This window comes from Mus caroli, unplaced genomic scaffold (genome assembly GCF_978045245.1).
Source record: "Mus caroli unplaced genomic scaffold, Mus_caroli_1 scaffold_4, whole genome shotgun sequence".
Lineage (NCBI taxonomy): Eukaryota > Metazoa > Chordata > Mammalia > Rodentia > Muridae > Mus > Mus caroli.
In genome coordinates this window covers 115,335,910-115,357,473 of record NW_028227259.1, presented here as the reverse complement: position 1 = coordinate 115,357,473, position 21,564 = coordinate 115,335,910, and the positions used below count along the sequence as shown (strand labels likewise).

Genomic DNA, 21,564 nt, shown 5'->3' with positions numbered 1-21,564 from the left:
TCTGACCATGATGCTGCACTGTCCAGTGGTTATCTGTTTCTCATGGAAGAGCCCCTCTATAAGTAATACAGGCACCCCGACAAGTGCCTACACATGGAGCCAGGAAAAGTGCCCATGGGACCAGAGACACCCTGGGCTTCATGGTTCTGGGCTATTTGAGACAAAAGTAGAAGTTCTGCCCGGGAACCAACACTGACTGCAGTGGACCAGTCCCTGCCACTGAGGACTCTGGACTGCTGCTGCTGGGGACATCTGTCCTCTGGGTATAATACGGCCAGCACTGTCTTCATCAGAGACACAAGATGAGTTCTGCAGATGCTCCCTCGTGGAATGAAGGCCACTGGTCCCTCTCCTGAAATTCCAGCCATTTACTCCCTTCCCCACCAGCTGTAAGTAATCCTGCCTTGCTACATGTGGCTTGGGAGGTGCTAGAAAAGTCACACTGTCACCCACAGTGTCTGTCTCTCTCCTGGGAGGCAGAAGGTAGCTGAAGTGGGATGTTTGGGTGATACAGCTATTGGGGATCAGCCATGCCCTTGTGAGTATCCCCATTCCTTATGTTCTGTAAGGCAGCCTGATAACTCCTTGAGTCACCCATCTGGACTTGGGTGGAATGTATCTGTTGCTGGTGCCCTATCTGGGTTGAGTAGATGTTATTCAGGTCTCCCTCACAGAAGTGCAACATTTGGTCACCAGTGGCGACTTGGGTGCTTGCAAACACCTAGGAGGTATTTGGAGGAAACCATTTTCCACGTGCAAGCTAATCCAGCATTGTAATGTACACCAGCAGCAGCTCATTCCTTTCTCACTCCTCATAGAAAGTTGGACATCCCGCTCCAACCCAAAGCGGAATGGTGATGAACTAGGCACAGCCTCTTACCTGGAGTAGTAAGACTCCACCCCCAGGGCCTCCCGGACACTGGCGATGTGCTGCTCCAGTGTAGAGCTGGTTGCTACAGGCAAGGCTGCACTGCTGCCGGCTTGGAAATCACTGGAACTTTCCACTGAATTATCACCCAAGTAATGTTCGTGAAACTTCAGGATTCCTGCAACAAGGCAGACATGGCAAGGTCACACATGGTTGGGTAGCAGGAGAGTTCGGGCAAAGGCAGGAGAGAGGAACGAGGTGCTGCATGGCTTCTTGGCCAAGTGTGCTGGGAGCCTGAGGTTTCAGGCTTCTTGAACTGGAGCCACGTCCGTGCACAGTGCACACTGTCAAGACACAGGCAAGCTTCTGATGACACATGCAGAAGCCTTGGGTGTGGATTGCTTCCTGTGCACTTTTGGAATAACGCTCTGGGGAGTCCTGCTTCCTGATCCGCGTGCAAGTGTCCAGATCAGAACCTTGCAGGGACTGAAATCCTGAGCAAAACTGGCCAAATGGAAGTTGTCACCAAAGACCTTTCATTTTGCAAAAGCAGACCACGATAAGCATGCATCCATTCTAAAATAAAACCAACTGGTCAATGGCCAGTAACAGTTTAAGGGAGGGAAAAGATGGTCTGTGAAATGGAAGTGGCCCATAGTGGTTTACTGGCAATAAGCTCGGGCAGCATCCTCAAATGGCAGTGAGGTGTGCCAGTCCTCTCATTGGATCACAGCCCTGGCAAGAGCTTCAGTCTCATTAACAACAGAGAGAGAGAGAGAGAAAGAGAGAGAGAGAGAGAGAGAGAGAGAGAGAGAGAGAGAGAGAGAGAGAGAGAGAGAGAAAGAGAGAGAGAGAGAGAGAGAGAGAGAGAAAGGGCACAATAGGTGCCTTGTTACATGGGGCTCACTGTCACATGATCTGGGCATGCCACCTGTCAGACATGTCCCCAGTGATGCAGCCACCACTTGACATCTGCCAGCTGCCAACCCTGTCCACATGGATGTGAGCCCCTCTTGGGGGCAGAGGTGTGGACATCGCTCATTAGCACAGGAAAATCGCAACTTAAACCCAGCATATGAAGGTGAGAGGGAAGAGTGAGGATGCAGCCTGTGGGAAGCCCAGGTGAGCACCACTTTGTGTGTGGGGGGGTAGAGGGTTATTAGGGGGTGGGGAATGGGGATGGAGGGTGTGGGGGGAGATGGTCCTGCTGACGCAGAGCAGCTATAGAAGGCGATTCCTGACGCCTTTACTGCGGACAGGGAGAGAGACTTGTCACATCTCCCTGGCAGCTGAACTTTCTACAGATAAGCGAGAAGCCCATTTTTCAAGATTGCCAATTATAAGACCCGCTTCTCCAGTCAATAAACTCTAATTGGATCTGGTGTGTCCCTTGCATGGTGAAGTCATCGGCATTTTATTATGCAGAAAAAAATATGGCCCCACAGCCACTTAGTAGTTTTGTATTCAGTGAAACTTTTAAATCCTGCGTGCTTAGTGCTGATTTAACCAAAGATGATATTCACTTCTAAAACAGACTTTTTTGTTTGTTTTTTGAGTCAGGGTTTCTCTGTATAGTCCTGACTGTCCTGGAACTCACTCTGTAGATCAGGCTGGCCTCGAACTCAGAAATCCGCCTGCCTCTGCCTCCCAAGTGCTGGGACTAAAGGCATGCGCCAACACTGCCTGGCCTAAAACAGATTTTTTTTCCGACAGAACTAGTAAAACAAAACAAAACCCACCACCAACAGAACGAACAAAAAACAAAACAAAAAACCCAAACAAACTAGCCAATTTGATTCTGTTAAACTCAGAAATTCAAGCTTACGATTTACTTATAAACCACGAGAGTCATCGTCACTTTGATACGTAATATTACCAGAGGTCACAATGATCAGATCACTCCTAGCTGGCGAGCAGCTGCCTACGGATCTGTTAGCCGCTTCACCCGTCTCCTGAGGTTCCATGTTGGATGTGTTCTCATCCAGTGGCAAGGAGCCACCCTTTCTTGGGCTATTTTACTAGTACGATGCCCCATCATGGATATCCACTGCTGGTAAGGTTTTCCTTCATCTGACACACGTGGCACCGCTCAGCCCCCTTCAGCCCCCCTTCACCTCCTCACTTCCTGTGCTCCAGCAGAGTCCTTACCCGCTCCAGGAGCAAGCAGCCAGCTGTAGAGGTAGCCTGCAGCCAGGGAGTAGTACAGCACTAGTCCCCGCTGCGCATTAACCATCTCTAAGATCTGGTCGATGGTGATGGGTGAGTAGGGGTCGGAGTCCTGTTGTCCCGTCTGTCTTTCCACCAGCAGGTCAGCAAATGCTCTTGTCCGGCCCCTTTCTGCCACGGCCAGGGCTTCATCGTGGTGGCCTAGGAGACAGAAGGACAGGTGTGCTCACTCAGGGAGCAGCTGAGCAGCCATCTGATCTGGAGAAGGAGACCCACGGCCTCTGTGGCAGCTGTGGCAGAATTTCAGGTACACTGCTTTGGGTACACTCCCAGAAAGAGGGATTCTGACAGCTGCCCACTGAGCTCAGTAGATTCAGTGAAATCCTGACTGTGGAGATGCCGAGGTGTTCATTATCACCACCTGCATGGGTGGTACCTTTGTTGCCATCAGAGCTGAGAGCCTGTGGCACTCAGTGCTCCTATTATCCCACTGGGCAAAGGTCTGAATGAAGCCTGAGTTCCCTGTACATCTTAGGCTGCTTCTTCCCCAAGCTTTCCTGCAGCCTTTCCGTCTGCATTCTAACCCTACCTCCTCTTAGGGCTGTGCACACCTGTTCCTGCTGCCTGGGAGCTGAAGCCTGACAACATGAAGCCACACATGAGGGACAAGCTGCAGACGACAGACTTAAGGGTAAACACCAACATGGAAATGTCGCCAGAGCAAGGTCTGAGGAGACAAGACTGAGGCTGGGAGCCCAGGCCACAACTCCAGAGATTCCGGAGGCTTCACCCCCTGTTGTTCAGGCAGCCTTACAAAGAAGGGGTTTATGCGAGTGCGTGCAAACACCCTCCCTTACGCTATTAACTTATTAACTGGAACAGCAGGGATGATTTCTGCACACACTGGAGAATTATCCCCAAAGTGCTGGGCAGATTTAACAGTGTGATCATAATGGCAATAAATGACATCCCAGGCATGATCCCAGCCCACGCTTAACAGGAAACCTGAGCATTAGATGCGTGGGAAGCAAAGGTGGGGAGAAAGGCGTCAAACACCCAACTCAAAGCACGAACACTGTGATGTCTATCTGTCTGTCTGTCTTCACTGCCACCCTGGCTGGTTTGGGGATCACCTGGGAGCCAGCTCTGGGTGTGTCTAGAAGGGTCTTTTAACAGACAAGGGAAAGCCAGCTGAGGGCCAGCATTCATGTCTCTCTGCTTTAGGACTATGGTGTGAGGTGACCAGGGGCCACCAGCTCTCATTGTTATGCCCCCTAAATGTGAACTGCATCCCTAAAAATGAAAAACTCCAATACCCGCTCTGTGATTCTCTTTTCTCCAGTGCTTTTCCAAGAAACACTAAAGCCCAGGGCAGGGTAACTGTGGATTGCCTTGCTGCCTTTCAATACACAGGCTGGGGATGCGGTTGGGAAGAGCCCTGACTGCGTGTGGCACAGCCTGGGACATAGGCCCAGAAAGTACAATCAATCAGCAGCAAGAGCACATGGCTCAGGAAACAGAAGTGGCCAGTGTCATCCCAGCACATGGCCTGAGTGAGGCTTGAAGTAAGTGTTGGTAGAGGGACATCTGGTGCAGGGGTCTGTGGGGGAGGGACACCTGGAGCAGGGGTCTGTGGGGGAGGGACACCTGGAGCAGGGGCCTGTGGGGGAGGGACACCTGGTGCAGGGGCCTGTGGGGGAGGGACACCTGCTCTGCTCTCTCAGTATTAGAATTGCTCTGCTGTGGTTAAACCAATCAAGTCACCCTCGATTCATCAACCTATGTGCATGACATCTGGTGGAGATCAGCTGAGAGCGTGCTCACTGAGCTCATGGGGACTGGCACTTGCCCCCATTGCTCTGCCAATCTTTGCTGAATGAACAAGTGACCGTTTAATAGCAGGCTGTGGCCTTATGGTCTGCACTGATTACTGAACCATGGGCTTTGTGTGTACAGGCACACACACAGACGCCAGCTGCTCTCACCTAGGCTGACGAGCACCCGCTGCAAGGCCTGGTAGGATGATGTCTGCAGGTCGAAGAGAGAGAGCTTGTAGTCTGTGCTCAGCTGTGCCTCGTGCCGAATCGTTTCAAACAAGGCCGACGCCCTGTAAAGCTGCAAGGGACAGAGACTGTCACTCACGTCCACAACCAACGCCCAGCAGTTTGGAGATGCAAGACAGCTCTTGCTTATTTATACCCGGGCACACAACCTGAAAGCACCTTTTAAAGGAAAGTACCTTTAAAAGGAAGACTGCCAGGCAGGCTCTTGTGGATCTGAAGAAATCAGTTAACTCAGCCCCAGTTAACTAGAGTTTACATGACCAATCTTTGACAGACGAGGGGATATGGAAGATTAGGACTTGTGGTCTGAAGGACACGAAAACCAATTATCAACACAAACAGGAGCTGCTTTGACTAAAGCAATGAAAATCCTCTACTTCTGTCACCAGACAAGAGTAACTGCCCCTCCCCATCCCCCACCCCAGGCCTTGGGCACACTGGAGATGGACCAGGCTGGGCAGTGAGATTGTAAGTGACCCAGTGTCACAGAGCCCAATCATAGCCCTCAAGACCAGGCTTTGCTTAGCTCCATGGGGCTGGTTTCCGACGCACGGACACCTTGAGGCCCAGACAGCTGACATTTCCCTGGGAGACCCTGTCCCCGAAGCTCCACATTTATACAGGCTGGAAGCATGGAGCCAGGACCCTGGAGCAGAAGAGCAGATGAGATGCTCTAGACTCTGCCGCTCAGCGCTATCAGACTCTGACCAGGACACTGAGCCTCAGTTTCCTCTGAAAAGTTGTCCTCTCTCTGTCTTCCTGAGGAGTTTGAGGAATAGCTCAGGGAGCAGAAGTACTTTGAAAACTAAGTTGCTGTACTGATATAAACTTTGATTCTTATACACAGGAAATGACAGTATTAATCCTTTTCATTGCCTTTAATACTTTTTAGAAGAGGATTTTAAATTTTTATTGGTGTGTGTGAGGGCTGGGTGTGCACTTGCTCACATATCTGCAGGGGATTGTGGAGGCCAGAAGAGGCTGCTGGATACCCTACGGGGGAAGTTAGAGGTAAGCTGCCCAGTGTGGATGCTGGGAACTGAACTCAAATCCTCTGTTTTTCCCTGCTGAGCCACATTCAGCCCCAATCTTTAACATGTCTAAGCTCATGGCTCAGCACTCTAACATCCCAGCATGCTGCAGCACAGACCCAGTCCCAGCCTGTGCCCAGGCTGCTCCTCTGGAGACAGGCCTCACTGGTCTCATGAGGAATCCCCGTTTCCTGGCACACTGTTCTCAGTAATCAAACAGCCAAGGGCTGAGTTTGAAGCAGACATCTGTCCATCCACAGCCAGTGTGTCAACACACTCCTCTTTAGCAACAGGGACTCCCTATGAGGAAGGGGGACAGGTTATCCCCTCTGCCCTAACTAGAAACCTCCAAGGACAGTAAGCCTGATGGCCACACATCCTGATCTTCCCTCTCCACTGAAGGAGGAATGTGGTTTTATACTAACCATGGCAACAGTGCACAGCATGAGAATCTGAGAAATCAAGAGATCTGCCCTGTGGGTGAGCGGGAATCTTGACAGCTCTCAGGCTACACAGGCAGGGACTCTGGGTACATTAGACAGGCCAGCAGCCCTGAGACAGCCATGGAGGGTGCTTTAGCTCCTGGAACAGAGCTCTGCGTACCTGGTGCTGAGCTTCCTCCAGGTTTCCACTTGCCCAAAGGGAGAGACCAAGACCATGGCGAATTTTTGCTTCATCTTCTCTTCGACCCAGTTGTTCAGCTAACCTTAAGCCTGAAAGCAGACAGAGAATCATAAGGAGAGGTGACAGGGACCTACTGGCGATTTTACTTCGGATGCATGTAAGGAAGGCTGTTGGACATGCCAAATCAGCCCCTGGGAGAGGATGCTTCCAGTGTTATAGGAAGTGAAGAGGTGCCGCAGCAGGAGCCCAGGTCATGACTGTTGGCAGTGGATAGGTTGGTAGGGCAGGCAGAACAGGAAAACCAATGTTCCCTAACCCGGCTGCCCTTGCAGATGCAAAACGCTTGGCTCTGCAAATGAAAAGTCCTGGCTGATACACTCATATCCCAAGATTCTCTGCCTGGGAAAAGCTTTTCCTGACAGCCAGCTACAGAGGCTAAGACCACATGCCTTTCTGTCTCCCCCGACACCGTCCAGGCAGCGCTGATGAAAGGCTTGTGAGTGTCTCTTGAAAGCAGAACGGTACGCAGCTGGACCCTGCTCCTGTGACTGAAGCCGACACGCTCTGGGTCCCATCTGTGATGTGCCTCAACGGGGTTGCAAAGCAAGTGCTACTGTGAGCTGGAAGGCTGAGTAGCTGCCCTCGTTTCCATGGTCTCCACAGAGGCACCTGTGGTGGGTCACTCACTCACAGCAAGCTTTGGGTTTTCAGGACACCAGCCGCCTCTAGGGCTTTGTGCTGCTAAGTCTAACAGCCACAGTTCATCCTATCGGTCACTACACTGGTCTCTGACACTCTGAATGCATTCCAGGGTTCTCTGCACATGAGCCACCGCATGGCTCCCACAGCTCCACTATATACACAAGCCAGGGTTCCTCTCTCATCTAAGTCAGGGCAGGAAGCCAGCACCAAGCACTCTGGGCTGGTGTGATTCCTGGTTTTTTAAAGGCCCTGAGTCAGCTGAATGGCTGCTGTGAGTCACCGCTCAGGGGTCTGCCTCCTAATTTATGATGCATTTCAAAACACACGGCTCAAAGAGTTCAGAAATAGCATTCTGAGTCTAAATCATGCCAGTGGGCAACAGAAGAATTTGCAAATAATTCACATGAGAGACAAGGGTTCTCGGGAGAACCAGGGTGGCTCTGGGTATGACGACTTTCAAAGGGCCCACCACACTGACCCTCAGTGCAGAAGTCTGGCAAGTCCTTGGTCTGAGTCAGAAGTATGGTTCTTTGGGCAAACCACTTGGAAGACAAATTCTGAGAGAGAGGGACCTTGCTTGGTTCCAAGTGTGTCCCTAGCAAGAAGGGTGTCCACACACCACAGGGAAGATGTACTCGAACTGCCTTCGGGGAGCCTGCACATTCCACTCTACATGGCCAGCTCTCCTGCACTGCAGTAGAGCCCCAGGGAGTTGCCAGATGGAGCCTACTTCCTTTGCTGGTTTCCAGAGTGAGAAGGGCTGGGTGGAAAGCCCTGGAGTTAACCCATGTCAAGCCACACCATCTGGGAGTTGTTTAGACTCAGACCCACACAGCATTCCATTGCACAGGGCAGACAGGGCAAAGCTGGGGTGAATCCCAGCTGAACTGGCCCTCTGCTGCAGGTCTGCAGGACATCCTGCCCGGCTTGCAGAGAACGCCACCCAGCACCTTACAGTGTCCCGAGCCTGCTCAGAGTGCACTAGAGACACCCAGTTAGGCTCACAAACCCTGTCTGCCACTATGGGGAGTTTTCAAATACAAGTTTTTATAGTTTTATGAGACTTGTCACAAGAGACAATACAAACAAAGTGCCGAGTTTTCCACAGATACAGACTTCTGTGACAGTGCCCCAACCTAGCCAGCTGCTGCTGGGAAATGGCATTTCAGAAGGGGATTAATAGTAAGGTCCCTGTTGCAAACCCTGAATTCTGGGTCTCATACATTCAGCCAAAAGCCATCGCTAGGTACTGGGGCCGTTAAAATACTAGAATGTCAACAAAGCTAGGGGCCCATGGGAACCATAGAGGTGGGACAGTGACTCCAGCTTCAGAACTTCCCCACTGCAGGCCTGTGCTGAGCCACTGCCAACCTGGAGGTATTGTTCACTCAGCCTCCTGCTTCCCACCCTGGGGACGTCCCCTGAGGGACAGGAGGGTATAGCTGCCCCAACCCTGCAGTTTCTGTGAGGTCAGAAACAACTCCAGACAGGGGCTGAGCCCACTCTGCAATGAACTTAAGGGACGGGGTCAAACTGCGGTGCTTCTCCAAGCCTTGGTGACATAGCTACGAAGACAGGGAGACATGGAATAGTTCTTGGGCTGTGGGTGCAGCTCAGTGAAGAGAATCTGCCTAGCATGTGAAATGAGCTGACATGTGCTGACTGTCAAAGAAAGAAAGATAAAAACGAAAGCAGAAGGTAGCAAAAAGGGCACATCTTTGTTTTGCTGTGAGAAGTAAAATGCGGCCTAAGGGGCTGCAGGTGGAAGCCCTTGCAAACTTGGAGCCAAGTCCTTTACCAGTGAGCACACCCCTCTCTCCCTCTCCTATACACAATGCCCTCTGCACCTCTGAGGGCTTCCAGAGCAGGGACAGCCAGGTATGGAGGAGAAAGGCAACGCTTTTGCTGTGAGATTCTAGCTCATGTAGGAGGGCCCCACCAGCCTCAGGTAATTGGCAGACTCTAGTAGTGGAGGTAGGGGGTGGTTTCCAGGCCAGCTTTTTAATATCAGTTTGGGTACTCTCAGAGCAAACACCAGAAGGTCTGGCCAGGCCCCGGGTAGAGACACTGGGCTAGCAGCTGCTGTGCCTGAGCCGAGAACCATAGGCCGTGGTGCTTAGGTATCCTCTGGAAGGTTGCCACGGCCTGAGGCAGTTGGGCTTGTTGCTGCGGTGGACCCTCCTGATTCTATGCCCTTGCATCTTATGATCCGCCTGGTGAGGATGTGTCCTGTATCCAGTCGCTGCTCTGACAACCAAAGGGGTATTGGCTATTTGGGCAGCAGGCCAGGGGCAAGTACCAAAACCAAGAGAGGGAGGGGAGGCATTAAGGGCCAGAGAGCTGGGGCAGGAAAGGGAAACTATGGAGGGAGCCGGGCGTGGTGGTGCACGCCTTTAATCCCAGCACTTGGGAGGCAGAGGCAGGTGGACTTCTGAGTTTGAGGTCAGCCTGGTCTACAGAGTGAGTTCCAGGATAGCCAGGGCTACACTGAGAAACCCTGTCTCGAAAAACAAAAAACCAAAAACCAAAACTATGGAGGGAAACCAGGTGGGGATGGCAGGGCCTGCGCGACCCTCATTCTACAGTGCTGGCTGTGTCTCCCCTGGTTGGAGCCCTTTTGCCTACCTTCCTGTAAGTACATGACTGCCTGCGAATAGTTCTGCAGGGCATGGTGAGTCCTTCCCAGGCTGCTGTAGGACACGGTCTTGGCCACCAAGTCGTTCATCTGTGCCGCGATGCTCAGGTGCTGCTCCTGATAGACCACAGCCCTCTCGAAGGTGCCCAGGGACTCGTAGGTGAGTCCCAGGTTCCCGTAGGCCCGGCCCTGGCACGTGGGGTTGTCTGTCTCCTCTGCAATCTGCAGGTCGAGCTGGTGGTACTGCAGGGCTGTGTCATACTCTCCCATCTGCTGGTAGACACCCCCCAGGCCGCAGGCCGCGTCACTTTCCAGGGCTCGGTCCTTCATGTCCCTGGCAATGTTCAGCTGGCGTTCAAGGCAAGAGATGGCTTGCTCATAGTTCCCTAACTGGCTGTGGAGGCTTCCCAGCTCTCCGTAGGCCTGAGCTTTATTGGAGGCCTCCCCGAGCTCATGGGCCACCACCAGCCTCTTCTCGAAGCACACGAGGGCCTGCTGCAGGCTTCCCGTCGCCCTGTGGGGATGCAGACAGAGAAGCAATGAGATCACTCTGTGCAGGTGCAGACATGCTAAAGCCCCTGAGAAAATGAAAAGCATTCGTCACTGTCACTTACTATAGGGGCTCTTAACTCCTTCTCTAGCTAAAAATCTATCATGTGCCCTTAGAGTGAGATGCAGAGGAATTTCATAATCTGGAAAGCAATTCAAAAGTCATCCCTTAGTGACCTTCCCAGGAGCTTGCAATTCAGTGGGACGCGCACCCCCGAGGAAACATAAAATATATTAATAGACACGATGATAGCGGGGTCCGGGACTCGGGCCTCCCAGCCTCCACTACTGCTTAGACGGTGCTTTTGAAATCACTTACAGGAGCTATAAATCGCTCACCCTGAGTTTCTTGGAGCAGTCTGTGGGTGACGATTAGTCTGACCTCTTTCTCCCCTCCAGGAGCCCTGATCCCCTGCCCCCAAGGGAGGCCCTGTCTCTAGTCTCCCCCTTGAGGCGGGGGGGGGGGGGGGGGAGTCATCCCTCAGCCAGCACAGCCGCAGCCTTTGTGTGTGCTGCTCAGAGACAGCAGGAGGAGCACAGCTTTTGGTGGCAGATGGAGTCAGTTGTTGGTGCATGTGGAACTCATCACCTGAGCCTCAGTTTCCCCTGTTTCACAGCAGATGGATATGTGTTGAGTACATACAGCATCGCCATACTGTTTGGACAGCTATGCAGGTACCCAGCGTGGGTGCTGACTGGTGCACAGGACCTGTCCCTCTGTTACAAGATAGGGCCGAGTAACCGGTGGCTACCGAACGCTCTGCTAATAAACACATTCATAAAATGTGAAGACATGGAGGCACTCCACCCAGCTTCCTGTCCCTGTGAACTTATCATCTTGGTCACCGTTTACTACACGTGAGGTTTGAGCCCTGGAATGACTCCTGGGTGTAACTCAGGCACGAACCTGCCCTCTCTGAGCTGTGGTGTGTCCTTTATACACTATCACCCACTTAAGTCATTGAACTGTTGAAAAGCCGAATGAGAGGCACGATGGGGGCAGTCTGCTCTGTAGCTCGCAGTTGCCCTTCCTGCCACGGCCCCACCTTGCAAGCATGTCTAGCCCCCCGTTCCCAGTCCACGTTACCTGTGCCCATTTCCTAGACCCCGGTAGGCCTTAGCTTGGTCTTGCATGCGGTTCAGACTCTGGGCGACAGACAGGTACTGCTCGTAGTACTTGATGGCCTCCTCGTAGTCCCCCAGGGCCTCGTAGCAATCCCCCAGGTTGCCGTAGGCCCGGCCTCTGTCCAGCACAGATTCGTTCCCGCTCAGCTGCTGCAGCATGGCCAACTGCTGCTCAAAGTAGCCAATGGCGTCCTCCATCACGTTCATGTTCATCTTCGTGATACCCATGTTGCCGTACACCTGAGCTTCCAGGCTCGGCTCCTTCAGCTTCCGCCCCAGCTCCAGCTGCTCCTGGTAACACTTGAACGCCATTGTGTATTTGCCGAGGGCCATGTAGACGGCCGCTAGGTGCCCGTGGGCCCGGCACTCCCCTGGCAGGTCACTCAGTTCCTGGTAAACCTCCAGCTCCTGTGTGTGGTAACCCAAGGCCTTGTCGTACTTCTGGACCATTCGGTAGGCGGTACCCAGGGCCGCGTAGGCACTGGCCTCCAGCCGTCTGTCTTTCACATGGTGAGATAAGCCCAACTGTTGCTCGTAGAACTTTATGGCACCGTTTATGTCCTTTTTGCAGATGAATATGTCGCCCAGGTTCCCTAGGGCTCGAAACTTAGCCTGGGAATTATCCAGGGACTGGGCTAGGGACAGGAGGTACTTCTGGCACTCCTCGGCCTTAGCAAAGTTCAGCAGAGCCTTGAAGGCCAGGCCCAAGTTGCAGTAGGCTTTCGCCTGGCTCAGTTTGTCGTGAAGGTCTTTGGCCAGAGCCAGATCCTGCTCATAGTACTTCACTGCCTCCTGGTAGTTTCCAAGGCAGTAGTGAGCATAGCCGAGGTTGTGGCAGACCTTCCCTTCCCCCTCCATGTCCTGGAGGTCGGGAGCGAGACGGAGGTACTGCTCGTAGTAGGGTGCAGCCTGGACATACTCTCCACGGGAGCAGTGGAAGTTCCCGAGGTTGCTGAGAGCCCGGGCCTCGCTCTGGATGTCTCTCAGCTCCCGGGCGATGTTCAGGTGGTTCTGGTAGTGCTGCAGCGCCCGGTCATGGGCTCCCAGGGCCTGGTAGGCGACGGCCAGGTTCCCGTGAGTCGATGCCTGAGAGGCGCGGTCATTCACTTCCATGGAGATCTGCAGCTCTTGACGGTGGTACTTGACAGCCTGGTCATACATGCCCAGGGCGTTGTAGGCGTTGCCCATGTTTCCGTATGCACGGCCTTGGGCCGCATAGTCGCTCAGCTCTTGGGCGATGCACAGGTGGGTCTTGTGGAGCTTCAGGGCTGTGTCATAATCGCCTTTCATCTGGTGGATTATCCCTGGAACGATGGGGAAGAGAACAGAAGGTTAGAGAAAGTGCGATTTATAACTCAATCTAAGGTGAGTTTAGTCCTGAGTCAAAGGCTTTAGACTGACTGAAGTGGGCGGGGCCAAACACTGTCAGGGGCTTCAGAGGGAGGGTCTGAAGGTAGGCGGGGTCCGAGGGTGGGCGGGGCCAAGCACTGTCAGGGGCTTCAGAGGGAGGGTCTGAAGGTGAGAGGGGTCAAGCTCTGTCAGTGCGGCAGAGGGAGGATGGCTTTCCACATTTCAAACCACCAGGGAAACCCAACAGATTTGATGACAAAAAATGAGAATGTTTTACAAATAAACACACAAAATTAAAGGGCAAACACAACACACTAGAAAATATGTGAAAACATGGAAAAATTGTAGCAGCTGCTGTGAAAATTTGTTGTAAAAATTCACTGTTGGCTTAAAAAGAAAAAAAAATCAAGATCTCAATGTACTCAAATAGGCAAAGAATAATAAATGTCAGCAGACAACTCAGCTGGAGAGACACAAGAGAGGAATGGGGGGCACTAATTTCCTTTAATAATCAATGAAATGCAAAATAAACCAACCCTGAAGAACCATTTTACCCACACTAAATTAGCAAGTAAAAACTTGGAGCACCCCCTGTACTGATGATGCCCCAAAACTGGTGGACATGCCAGCTGTTGTGTGTACATGGAAGCAAGGACCGTAGAAGCATCTTGGCATGCAGTCGGGTGGGCTCTGCTCTGACCCGCAGTCATCAACTGGACAGACAAAGCGGCCAAGTGTGCATGCGAGGGGTTAGAGCTCTGACCGCACAGGACAAGTGACATTCCTGGGGTTGTGTCCAGTCATGGAGCTGAGAACGTCGCCAACTTTCTCTCCGAAGGGGCACAGTTTCCAGAGCCTGGCAGGGTTGGAGAACTAGGAAATGTCCCTTCAACATGGTAGGCCTTTAATGGTGGGAATATGGGGACACTGCAGTTAAAGACCTGCCTTAAGCCAGTCCTCCTAAACTGCCTTCAGGTGTCATGGTTTCAACCATCCTTGTACAAAATGAATCATATACTTCCTTTCTCCTTTCTAAAATGGGTCAGAGGATCTGCCCAACCAAGGATTGCTGTGAGTGCAAGCCCTGCCTGGCCCTGCTCCTGCCCCGCCTCCCATGACACCTCTGCCCTCAGTGATCCTTGAACAGCCTCTGGAGTCTACTGCAACATTTTAGGCACCTATATGATCGCTTGCTGGTTGGGATATAAGAGGAGGAAAGACGGAGAGTGTAGCTCTCCCTATCTGCCAACACAAGGCCTTGCTACTGCTACCCTCCTGTGGGAACAGCTAAACCCCATTTCCCTAGAACCCCAGCCTCAGGAAAACATCCAGCTTTAGACAAAGTCTAGAGTCCTGTTTTACAGGCACACCTCCACCCTACTCAGTTGAGTGTCCTAGAGACAGACAGACAGACAGACCTGTAATGAGTCTGAGGTCTTTCTTGTTTTTGTTTTAAAATCAAAAGTCTTTGCCCCCCCCCCTTTAAAAACAATAAGGTCAGATTATAATCATCCCAGAGACATGGAGTGCTGGCCATAGTGGGGTATGCCTGTAATCCCAGCACCCAAGAGGTATAGGCAGGAGGATTGTGAGTTCGAGGCCAGCCTGGGCAACATGAGACTCTCAAAAACAGACAAAGAAAGGAAGGAAGAAAAGCAATAAGCAACCTGTGTATCTTGCTTTGTGAATAACACCCAAGACGGTGTGGCTAATGCACAAGGCGGCAGCAGGAGAGTCTCTTTCTCTTACTCTGGCCTAAGAGTCTGGGCCGGGAGCAGCAAGAAGTCAGGATAGAAATGGCTGCCCGGGGTTGCAATGATTTGTGAGGGAAGCTGCCTGCTGGTTATAGCAAAGCGATCTGGTCTCCAGACAGCTGCTGCTGCTTCCTTATCTTCCACTGGCCCACAGAGAACCAGAGGAGGGCTTTCAAAATTACAGCTTCCACACACACACACAGAGAAAAGCAGGGCTGGCCTGGCTGAGCTGCCCTCTCCCTCCACTGGCTAGTGTCTCCCTTGGCGGATTCTGGCTGCTGCTAGCCTGGGGCGTTCGTTCTGTGGGGACAGTGTGGTCTCTTGGCAGCTGTTCTCTTTGTTGAAGCCACATAAGAGCATCCGGAGAGCAGCACAGAATGGCTGCGCTCACGCTGAGGGGCTAATGTGTGGCTCCTCCTGCCCTTTCTTGGATGCCACTCAGATGAGGAGGTACAGAGGGGCTGTCAGCAGGGGTGCCCTCCGTGACAATAGGCTGTGGGGAGGGAATTAAATGAAGATTAGTGGGACAGACAGGGCTCACAAAGCTGGGCCCTCACCAGGGCTGTGGGAGAGGACACATGGTTAGGATGTATACATGGTCACTGTGGGTCTCCGCCATGGGCTTTCTGTGTGGGAATACTAAGGTCTACTTCAAAGGCTGTGGCAAGGGCCACGAGGGCATGCTTAGCACACTCAGTGGGACTGGGACAGACCAGACAGAGAATATTTCCACTAAGATGGCACCCATGCCAGTTGAGCAGAGAATGCTGGTGGTTTCTCATTTGAGCTCGCTGGGACCAGGTCCTCAGTTCTTATGCACACAGCACAGAGACCAGTCATACTTCATATTGATTGCTACCAGTGCCTAGCTGGGATTTTAGAGCTGACCTGCTCTTTCCTCTGCCTTCAAGCAGACAAGAGTTCAGCAGTCTGTGTGGGAAACTCGCGGTCTGGGGAACAAGAAAGACAGGCTCATCCTGTGAAGGTTGTGAGCCTCAGGGAGGAGAGGGGAGCAGCCAGCAGAATTCATGGACTCCCGTCCCCTTGGCTGTACTAGTCTACCTGCCTCCAGACAGAGCGGGACCTGGCACAGCAGTCAGGCTGAGTAAGGTCCTCCTCTGTGGGACTGTCCACAGATGAAACAGCTCCAGTGTCCCCGCTGTTTGACATATCCTAGGTGTTGGGGGAGACTTGGGGTGTTTAAGCAAATAGAGGAAACAAGATGAGGAAAATCAGGCCATCGGCACGGGCACGTGGAGTTGTTACACTATTCTGCTCACAGTTAAATAATAAAGCGAGGCAGGCAGGTTGGCACTGTGTGCTCTGTGTGGCTCCCTTTGGATCAGGAGGCTCTTTAGAGTAATCAAGGCCTGCTGCAGGCCTAAGCACATTTTCCCATTTTGGGGGATCTTGATAGAGGAAGTGATCAACTGGTTGCTAGGCTCTCCAGGTTACAAGGTTACCAGGTCTCATGCCTATCGGAGGACATTGCATGCAGATTTCACACGGGATCAACAGTACTGTGTCCTACGTTAGCTCACGGCCATGACCTTTAGCCTTACAGGCTGGCGCACACCTTGTCTGGGGTTGGAGGGGACATGGCACTGCATCTGCTCTTTCTGGTGCCTCTGGACAGCAGATGTGGTCCCAAGATCCGTCCCCATCGGCTTGAGATTCCTGGATCTCTGCTTCAAGTTTTCACATGCACTTCTTCTACGTGGTTTTGAAAATATCTCGGAGCCTGGGGTATGGATGTGGGAGACAGGCCTAGTCAGAAAACAGATGGCTCAAAACAAAGGTGCAAGAGCAGGTGCTAGAACTGGCCATGTCCTTGTAGGTAGCTTGATGTTATTTTTTACCAAGGTTGGACAGCAAAGTATATTTTCAAACAGGGTGGGGGTGTAACTCCAAAACCACTTATCATATGACTTTATCAGCTGCAAGTGTCTTACAGAGAGGCAGGCTTTTCCAGAAGCTGCCTCAGCCTGGTTCATAAATGCTGCAAAGCCACCTGAGGCCTGTGTGCCCAGGGCTTGGGTGCCAGCTGGTGACGCTGTTGGAGTGAGATCGAATCCTGGTGGGCTAGCCTCGTCAGAGGGTTAATACACCAGAGGGTTCATAGCTGAAGGATCACCCTGGGGACAGGCCTTTGAAGCAGATGTCTTGTCTCAGACCCCTCCTGTCTCTCTGTGCTGCAAGCCCACTGAGCTGAGCATGCCTGCTGCTGTGGCATTCTGTCCTCACCACAAGCCCCCAGTGATGGAGGCAGATGGCTGTGGATTGTCAGGATCTCTGCAACTAGGAGCCAGGACCTGTACTTTTAAGTTATTTTCTTGGGTATTGTATCATGATGACTGAAAGCTAAAAGTCAGTCTGTGGTCTTGGAGACACAGAAAGGTCCAGAATTTAGGCCCACAGACCTCAAGAGGCAGGTTCCGCTGTTATCAACCAAACTTGGCAGTCTGACTGACTTGCTTCCTGCTTTCCCACGTCACACAGAATGCTTCTTTGTGCACAGGGGACCATTGCTCCTCTACCTACATCTGCGCACAGCCGAGACTACATGCTGACAGCAGCCACATTGGTGCTGAGGAATTCCCAGGGCTTCAGGTGTGGGAGGAGCAGCAGACGCCATCCCTGGTGGGGACTGTCTCCAGGGAGCTGTGCTTAGTACTCCTCTGCCTTGACACGATCCAGGCTAATGCACCTGCCTGCTTTTCCTGACAGGTCCTTCTTATTCCTCCAAGGGACTGGGGAAGTGGCCCCATGTTAGCTTTTCTTTAGCTGCCTTTCCCTTCTGTTCCCCTGGGAGGGGCCTGCCACAGTCGTGCTGGGGAAGCTCTCACGCCCCCACTGCCTTCCCACAAGCAGGTTGGACACACCTGTCTTTTTATGGAAGCTTAAGAAAATAGATCACTTGCTCTGTGGTCCCCTCCAGCCATGGTCCCGAAGGCTATAGTTGCATAAACAGTGACAAGAAGCCACCCTAAAGCAAGCATTTGCCCATATATACTTATACCTATACCTATACCTATACCCATACCCATACCCATACGTATACCCATACCCTGTGGACTTTGTACACAGACCCACTTCCTATTTCCCTGTGGGTAATCAGAGACCATGGCTGCAGGTAAATTGCTCAAAAATCCCCTGGGCCTTTGTGGTCATAAATCTCAGCTAGAAGGAAAGATTAATTGTATTATGGAGCAGGAGAAATAGTAATTAAAGCTACGACAAGGGGGCGGCCGGAAGGGGTGCTCCACAGCGCTGATGAAGGAGGAGGGATCAGGCACTGTCATTCTTAACAGCTTGGGCAGGAGAGCAGCTGGTGGGAAGCAAGCCTGCTGTCAGTCGCTGTTGGAGAAGACAGAGCCTGCCGTGTGTCACCGGGAACCACAGTCAAAGACAGGAGGCACATGCAGCACAGGGAGCTGTTTCCATAGAATTTCTGTGACACTGAGATAGCTGTTCTGCCTCTCCTCGGTCTGGGCCTCTAAGATCGGACCAGTCCTACCTCTGTGAGCTCTTTCAGACCTGCAAAGGGTGAGCTGGTTAAAGTTTGCCACCTCCCAGGCCGGATGTCCCTGCTGGTGCTCCAGGGCTGAGCCAGCCTACAGGCAGCCCAGAATGCCCTTCTGCCCTTCTGGTCTTCCCAGTCCCTTGTTCTCATTGCTTCTTTCTGCCCTTACTTTGGCTGTGGTGGACTTTTCCAGTGGCAGCCCCTCCCCCGATCTTCTTCATCCTGGTATGTTCCTCCCTATCCAGGAAGAGTGGAGCACGGTTAAGGGACTTGCATTGCCAGTATGTGCAGAAGAGCTGAGTTTCCTCAAGGGGGGCAGGGGAAAGGATTGGCAACTCCAGTCCCCTGGTGCTACCACACCACAGCGCCATTTCTCTCTGCAGTGTAGCAGCAGGAAGATGGGCTGGGGCCAGGGAGCTGCCCAAGGGCTGCATGGCCGCCCTGCTGGCCACGGGTTTTGTTATGGCACCAGAACTGTCACCGCCTGATGGATAAGCTGTCTGAGCCCTTGTCCCAGGCTAGCAGTTTATACTATATGCAGCAAAGCTCATGAGATTGGAGAGACATCCACTAAGAGAGGTTTTCCCAAGAAGGTTTGAGCGCATATGCCAAGAAGGTTTGGGGGCATGCGCCTCTGGGTGCTCCAACCCCACCCTTGACCTGGTGAGACCATGGAAGTCTGTGCACTTGAACCAGACAAACAAGCTTCACTGGCCCAAGCATTGCTTCATTCCCGTGGGGCTAATGGGAAAGGTTTTGGTTAAAATTTGTCATTAGGAAATGAAAGTAGGGTGGGGTGGTGGTAAAGAGATGGCTTAATGGTTAGGAACAGTGACTGCCCTTCCAAAGGTCCTGAGTTCAATTCCCAGTACCCACTTGGTGGCTCACAACCATCTGTAACGGGAGCTAATGCCCTCTTCTGGTGTGTCTGAGGACAGCTACAGTGAGTGTACTCATATGCATATAATAAAAAAAAATTTAAAGAAAGAAATGAGAGGGGCACAGCTTATAACCCGGGCTCTTGGGAGGCAAGGCTGGGAGGTTCACCACGATCTCTATGCCAGCCTGGACTGCTGAGTGAGACCCAGCTAAAGAGAGAAAAGAGGAAAAGGAAGCTTGTGATCTAACCCGTTACCTGGAGAAGCTTCACCGATACCACCCGTTCCATCCCAGAAACGCTCACGTGGAGACTTTCTGGAAACTCTTTTTGGGAGATGAGAATTATGGATTTCTCCTTCTGCTTTACCAGGAGCTCCAACTCAGACAGGAAGTTCTGCAGTGCCAGCTCTGTCAGCTCCTCTGTGTATTATTTTGTATTTGCCCTGAGTCCTGGTTTCATATTTCTACTGCATCATCATATGATGTTATGAGTGATGTAGAATCCTTTATGGGATAAGACAAGTTGCAGACAATTGGGCAATGGTCCCTTTACGCCCACTGAGCCCAACTTTAGGTATCAAGCTGTCGGTCTGCACTTGGGGGCAAGAATAAATAAGACGGTGATTCTTTGGTGGGAAAAGCCCTGCAGTTCCCAATGCAGAAAGAATGATGGTGAGCTGGCTCGCCCCACCCACCAACCCTTTCCAGAAGAACCCACAACAGTGGCAACGGCTCTCCTCTCAGTCAGCAGAGAAGCAGCCACCGCCCAAGTCCTGCACACCCTGGAGGGACCTCGGTGGTTGCCCTACAGATCTTTCCTCATCGGAGCCCACCTTACCCTCTCTACCTCTGCGTCATCCCTAGCAGGGACGCACCGTCATCAATCATTCATTTTCCAGATGGAGAAAGTGAAGTCACAAGAAGGGAGTGGCCTAGCTGAAGTCCGACAGCTGGTTACTGTTAGTCCGGACCTGTTTCCTATCTCACCTCCCCAGAGTCAGGGTCTGCCAGCCTCTGGAGTGAGGAACACCTGGATTTATTAGGCTCCGTTAGCTCTGACATAAACTGCTGAGCAACCTTTAAATGTGAACACTCACTGTGTTGCCACAGTGCACGCCACGAGTAGAGGGTCACTGTGACAACCCTGGGTGAAAGGTGTAGGAATACCCACCCATCCCCACTGTGTGGCTGAACTCACTCCAAAGCTGCTAAAGGTTTTTCTGCATCAAAGAAAAAAAAAAGAGAGAGAATGCTTTCACCTTGTACTTTGGTAACACAAAACATACAGATGGTCACGGAGCAGGTTTGCATCAAGAGATCTGTATTTCTTTGATGATGGGCCTCTTATCTGCAGTCGATTTTACAGGACTGCTTTTGAGAGAGGATTATCACCAGTCATTAATAAGACACATCAACTGGCTTAGCGGTGATTTAAAAAAATCATTAATGAAATTTATTCAGTATAGAAATATGTTCGTAACTAATTCAGAGATACCTCATCCATTAAACAAAAAAAAATATTGTTGCACAGCTCATTACAAGAGGCTGGGGGAAGAGACAAAGGCTGAGTTTTCTCTTACAAGGCATTTGCATAAATTAGTTGGGGGAAAGCCTCCTCCACTGAGGGTTTTGCGCTGCACAACCCCATGTATGACGATCCTGAGAGGATCTGGGAGGCAGAAATTAGAGAGCGGCGAAGTGGCTGCGTGCACTATTACAGGAAGACACAACACCCACGAGGCACAACAACGACACTAAGCAGCCTGTGCTGGTGCAGGGGAGATGCAGGGCGGGCAGGCAGGCGGGCTGGCTGGCTGGCTGACTGCTGCACCGGGCGGGTGGGCGGCTCCTAATTGGCTAGAGTCTCCCAGTTCCTAGAAAGAGCCTCCAACTCTGAGGACAGGTCTGAACTGCATGAGCCATGGGGACCTAGTGAAGAGCCAGTGTGTCCTCCAAGGGGCAAGCAGCTTCTCCTCAAGGCAACTGTCACAGGGCCTGTCACTCAGACGGACCAGAGTCACAAGCATAGCTTTGCAGGGGCTGGCATAACCCCCGGGTGATGGCTCACTGATGGTAGAGTAGAAATAGACATTGGGTTTCAAAGACTCAGCCGGAGGCTAGGAGTGTAGAGCGTCTTTAATCATCATATTGATTACGTTAGGATGCTGCTTTTGATATACGTAGTTAATAAAACATCACCAGTTTCACTCCATTTTACCTTTAAAACTTCAGCTACTAACAAAGATATAAGTGACTTGCAAGGCTCAGCTGCTCATTGTTTCCCTCAGCACTGTG

The 21,564-nt window shown here is 52.0% G+C and overlaps 1 protein-coding gene across 4 annotated transcripts in view; it reads right to left on the bottom strand.

Annotated features, from left to right (window-relative positions):
- The window catches only part of Ttc28 (tetratricopeptide repeat domain 28), a 408,048-nt gene that overhangs the window by 51,165 nt on the left and 335,319 nt on the right, over positions 1-21,564 (bottom strand). For all 4 annotated transcript variants that reach the window (XM_029476931.2, XM_085837027.1, XM_029476933.2 and 1 more), the window contains 6 exons: positions 11,726-13,067; positions 10,080-10,603; positions 6,732-6,841; positions 5,020-5,149; positions 3,017-3,235; positions 881-1,046 (listed from right to left, as the gene is read on the bottom strand). In XM_029476931.2, coding sequence (XP_029332791.1) covers positions 881-1,046; positions 3,017-3,235; positions 5,020-5,149; positions 6,732-6,841; positions 10,080-10,603; positions 11,726-13,067 — 2,491 coding nt within the window. The remainder of the gene's footprint in view (positions 1-880; positions 1,047-3,016; positions 3,236-5,019; positions 5,150-6,731; positions 6,842-10,079; positions 10,604-11,725; positions 13,068-21,564) is intronic.